Source organism: Echiichthys vipera (assembly GCF_963691815.1).
Source record: "Echiichthys vipera genome assembly, chromosome: 3".
Classification (NCBI taxonomy): Eukaryota; Metazoa; Chordata; class Actinopteri; order Perciformes; family Trachinidae; genus Echiichthys; species Echiichthys vipera.
In genome coordinates this window covers 30,503,037-30,508,426 of record NC_139828.1, presented here as the reverse complement: position 1 = coordinate 30,508,426, position 5,390 = coordinate 30,503,037, and the positions used below count along the sequence as shown (strand labels likewise).

Here is a 5,390-nt window from a genome sequence, read left to right as displayed (position 1 = left end):
AACCTTGCATTTGATACAATATTTTTTTAATAACCTTAATGTTCCTCAACATGACTGCATGGAATGGCCGATTGTTATAGATAAAGAATACATTGTAGACCAGGGGTCTCCAACACGTCGCTCGCGAGCTACCAGTAGCTCGTAGCTACTTTCCAAGTAGCTCGCCAAAGGGTAAATGGATCGTACATGAATGTGAAAACTTGATTGGTCACACGGCCAACTGCCACCTTATATCCAATGAAATTCACAGGTGTCCCTCCCCCTTCGGACACAGAGTGATTATTTGCCAATTAGTTGTCAATCAAACGATTGCGCTGCTGTCAATCTTGATGTGTCAGTGGTGACGAAAAACAAAACAAAAGAAGAGGGGACTGGCAGCAGCCATGTCCGCGGGAGCAGCTCATACGAGTAAGAGGCAAAAAACTAGACCTACATATAATTTCCACGAAGAATGGGAAACAGAGTTTTGTTTTACCAACGTTAACGACAAGTGTGTGTGTCTGATCTGCGGTGCTGGCGTGTCGGTCGGTAAAAAGTGTAATGTGGAACGCCATTTCACCAAAGTCCACAGCAACTTTTCAAGAGACTTTCCAGCAGGTAGCAGTCTACGAAAAGAAAAGATAAGAGAGCTGAAAACAACGCTTCAAAGACAACAGGATTTGTTCACCAAACCGACAAAGAAGGGCAATGCAGCGACAGAGGCATCGTTTAAAGTGGCGCACATCTTAACGAAGCACAAAAAGCCGCTCACCGATGGCGGCATCGTGAAAGAGGCAATGACTGCAGTGGCTGAAACGTTATTCAAGGACCATAAAAGTAAGACAGAAATTTTGTCTGCTATTGCTGATGTACAGCTTGGCGCTAATACGGTGGCAAGGAGAGTGTCTGCGCTGTCTGCAGATGCTGCAAAACAGCTGGAGTCGGACATGAACAGGTGCAAATGGTTTTCAATTCAGTGTGATGAGTCTGTCGACTCCAGTGATACAGCCCAGCTAGCTGTTTTCATTCGCATGGTGTTTGATGACTTCTCCACCAAAGAAGAGTTCTTGACCTTACTTCCACTGAAAACTACTACCAGGGGAGTGGATATTTACAACGAAGTGAAGGACTACTTTGTGGAAAAAAAGATCCCCGTTGAAAAGCTGGTGTCTGTAACAACAGACGGCGCGCCCGAAATGACAGGTCGTCACTCGGGATTTATTGCGCACTGCAAAGCGGATCCGGACTTTCCGAAGTTTCTGAACTATCATTGCATCATACACCAACAGGCTATATGTGCAAAACTAATGGGATTTGACCATGTCATGGCGCCTGTTATTAAGATCATCAATTCCATTCGGGCAAAGGCAAAACAACACGGGAGCTTCAAGCTGTTCCTGGAGGAATGCTCTGCGGCGTATGGGGATCTCCTCCTCCACACTGACATCAGATTGCTAAGTCGAGGTAAGATACTACATCGCTTTCTTTCCTTGCTGGATGAAATCAAGGCTTTCATGGAAACGAGGGAGGAGGATACCACCCTGTTATCTGATCCAGAGTGGCTGCTGGATTTTGCTTTCCTGACTGATGTAACTGAGAAAATTAACCACCTGAACCTACAGTTACAAGGCAAAGATAAAACCATATCTGATATGATCAGTGCTGTCAAGGCATTCAGTGCAAAACTGTCATTGTACATTCAGCAAGTGAAAAACAAAAAGTTTCAGCACTTCCCCTCTGTTTCCAAGATGTTGGAAAGTCACACAGGTGCAGCCAGTGTTTTAAATGTTTCCAAGTATTGTGACCTCTTGTCAAGGCTGGGACAGGAGTTTGCAGACAGATTCAGTGACTTTGAGAGACTTGAGCCCTGTGTGACATTTATGGCCAACCCTTTCATGGATGTGGACACAAGTGAGATTTCAGGACAGATGGCAGAACTTTTCTGTGTTGATCCTGTTGAAATGGAAATTGAGGTTGTAACACTTCAAAATAATGTGCAGCTCAAGTCTCAGCAGCATTCTGAACATTTTTGGAGCTTAGTAGACCCAGACAACTACAAAAACCTTCACCAAGCAGCTTTGAAAATGTCTGCTTTGTTTGGGTCTACATACCTGTGATAGTCAGCCTTTTCTGATATGAATGTAATGAAATCAAAATTCAGAACAAGACTGACTGATGACCATTTGAATGACTCCATAAGAGTGAACCTAAGTGGGTATACTCCAGCATACACCTCTCTTGTTGGCTCCATGCAGTGCCAATCATCTCACTAACTAAAAAAGACTGTGCATCACACATATCACTCTGCATGTGAATACTCTTGTGAAGTGTGATTCAGTGACATGGGCAGATATAACAAAATGATGACTGAATAGTTAACAATATCTGTATTTGTAATGGCATTGTTTTGTTTTGATAGCATTCTTATTTCACTTTCGCTAATAGTGTGAGATACACACCAAAAAGTATACAGAAAGACAAAATGCAAATGATGATTTATTGTTTGTGATGTTTTGATACAAAATGTGAGCTGTGGACACTGATATTTTGTAAATGTTCAGTTAAAACAAGCTTATTGAGTTTGTTTGGGTTAAAATACAGTATAAGAATAAATGTTACAAAACATGAGTAGCTCGCATCCATTCTGATTTTGTAAAAGTAGCTCTCAAAGGGAAAAAGGTTGGAGACCCCTGTTGTAGACTGACCAGAAGGTAAATATACAGGCATTAATACTCTACAAATATAAGTACAAAATGTATTTTAATTTTACTTTTATTTAAACTTTAATCAGGCAGTTTCAGGCAGTTTCAGGCAGTGCGTTTACATGCACATCAGTAACCCCAATATGGTCTTTACCCGGTTAAGGTAATAATCAGATTTTTGAAGTTCCCCACGTATACATGAGGGAAATGAGTAACTCATACAGTAGGTGGCGCCAACATACAGCTGGTCAGAATACGGCCTGGTTCAACTTTGTCAAAATCACAAGCGGGGGAAAATGACCAACTTTTGGACATAATAACGACGGAAACGGGTCTTCTTGGTAGTGATGTTACTTGCCATGGTGAAGTCCTTCCTCGGTTTAAAGGTTACGCTCTATCGTTGTTTTTTTTTGGTTGTTTTAGGCGCCGTTGCTTCCTGGTTTATTCTATTTCTGGGTCACAAGTCACTGCCGCGGCGTGGGGAGGGGGAGTTATAACTGATGGAGCATGCGCAGAATCAAAAACCCAATATTAACCTGGGAAGGCTGTTTAAAAGCATGAATAATCGGGGTACTGAATGAGTTATCAAGGTCTGTAAACCGGGGTATGAGAACTCCAATTTTGGAAACCGGAGTTTGCCCTTAACCCAAATATAATCGGGTTTTTAAAAAGCAGGTTAACGCACTGATGGAGATTAGGATATATTTTTACAGAGAGACCCGAGAACAAGAAACATTCATAATAAATAAAAAAAATTAAAATAAAAAAAATCAGCAAATCAATCATATAACAAGAAGGAATTACAAACAGTTACAACAATCATTAAAAAAAACACCTGACAGTAAAAACCTTGTAAATGTAAGACTCTAGCTTTGGGGACGTTTGTAGTTCATTCCATTTCAACGGTGCTTAGTAACTGAAACCAGTTCTGCCAACATTAGTGTGTAAGTGAGGGATTTTTAAGGTGAAGTAATGACTGGATCATGTTTTGTGATTGGTAGATCTAAATGACAGAAGAGATGTGAGGTAGTTGGGAAGCTTTAACAGTAGGGCTTTATAAAATGGATAACATTTTACGGCTATTTCTTCTTGACTGGAAGGAAAAGAACTATGATGCACAGGTTTATCAGCTGAAGTGTTGATGGTGCAGCATGACAATACAGACTATCACCATAGTCAAGGACAGACATGAAGGTCTACCTACATAATCATCACAGAATATATGCATATTATACCATGGTCTGGGTGAATACTCGATTCTGACTGGCTGCAGGGCATCCATGGAAACACCGTATAAGACACTTTCTAAATAGTTCAGCTCACCCTTCTAAATTGATGTGCTGAATTAAATGAAAAAGTCAAATCCGAATCTCTTCTTTACAACATTGAGTGAAGTCCTTGAGTGCCTCATCCTCTGAACAACACACACCATTCACTGTTGAACTCGCTACTTGGATTATCATTTGCTCTTGATAAATTATATTGATTTGGGGACAATGATATGGCTGGATAGCTTTCAAATGATGCTTACTGTTTGACAACTGTACTTGACTTTGAATCTTGGTAGCATAATGTTAACGTTAGCTTTCTAGTTCTATGAGCAGAGCAGAAATATCTCCTGTTGCCAAGTTGTATCTAAGTTCTATCCTATTTTCTGAAACAATAAACATTGTTTTCCATTGCATAAAAACTTTATGGCCTGGCTTGGTTGTGCTCAGTTTGACTGAGCCTGTCAGCCCAGCATGGCAGGAATTAGCATTTCCATTACAACAGGGCTACCTGCGTGAAAGTATGTTATCATTGGCGTGGCTTTTCGGGGCTACAGTACTATAGTAGCTCTGTATAATTTGGGCGTCTTTGCATTTTAGTATTTTATTACTTTTATTTTATTTGTAGTTTTATAAAATGTACCTGCATTCACAAATGTGCAGGGTATTAGTACTGTATGTCCTTGTTCTTCCTTCCTGTTCTTACATGATGATGTCTGCTGTTTCTGTTGAGAAGTTGATGAGTGAGTGGTCAAAGAGCTGCTGCAAAACAATGTATGAACACATTTCAAATCCTACAAATTATTCACAACAAAGAAGTTATTTTGTTATTTAAAAGCTTTTATTGTGAAGCAGCAAAATCAGGAAATGTTAGGCTTTTATCAGAAGTAACTTAACGTGACTCTGACACGGCTGAAAGGAAACATGAAAAAGTAAAAATAAAATATATCTAAAAAGTTCAAACAGGAGAGAAACTAAACTTCAAACCACAGATATTCAGTTAGAAGCTATAGAATGCTGAGAGCTGAGCACAGAGACTTTTAAAAAACCTCTTTCTCTCTGCTCTCCTGCTGCACGGACATGAGCTGAGTTTCCCAATACAATTTTCTTTGTCACTCGTTGGCTGAGGTTGGCGAGACGTCACAGGGACCAAACGTGCAGTGGAAAAGGCCTATTATAGGATGGGAAGGATTGTTCCAGGTATTAGTAAAACCCTGAGGTGCTACCAGGGAAACTGAGTTATTGTTTTAAAAAAAAAAAATTCTGATTGCAATATGCATGAAAATATAAATTAATTGTCTTCTAAATATGTTCTATGGCAATTGAAGACAATAGTAATGGTTTTATAATAATACATTTGTCAGGTATCATAACAGTAAAAGTGTGCAGAGGGTTATGGCGCATTTCTTTTGTACTCTTGAAATCAGCATCTAAAGAGTAT

The 5,390-nt window shown here is 39.9% G+C and overlaps 1 protein-coding gene across 1 annotated transcript; it reads left to right on the top strand.

Annotated features, from left to right (window-relative positions):
• Window positions 1-383: 383 nt before the first annotated feature.
• On the top strand, window positions 384-2,096 carry LOC310945406 (general transcription factor II-I repeat domain-containing protein 2-like; the record flags this gene model as incomplete). The annotated part of the gene is made up of 1 exon (XM_083911486.1): window positions 384-2,096. One exon carries the CDS (start codon window positions 384-386, stop codon window positions 2,094-2,096), a length of 1,713 nt encoding a protein of 570 aa, XP_083767612.1.
• Between the last annotated feature and the right edge of the window lie 3,294 nt (window positions 2,097-5,390).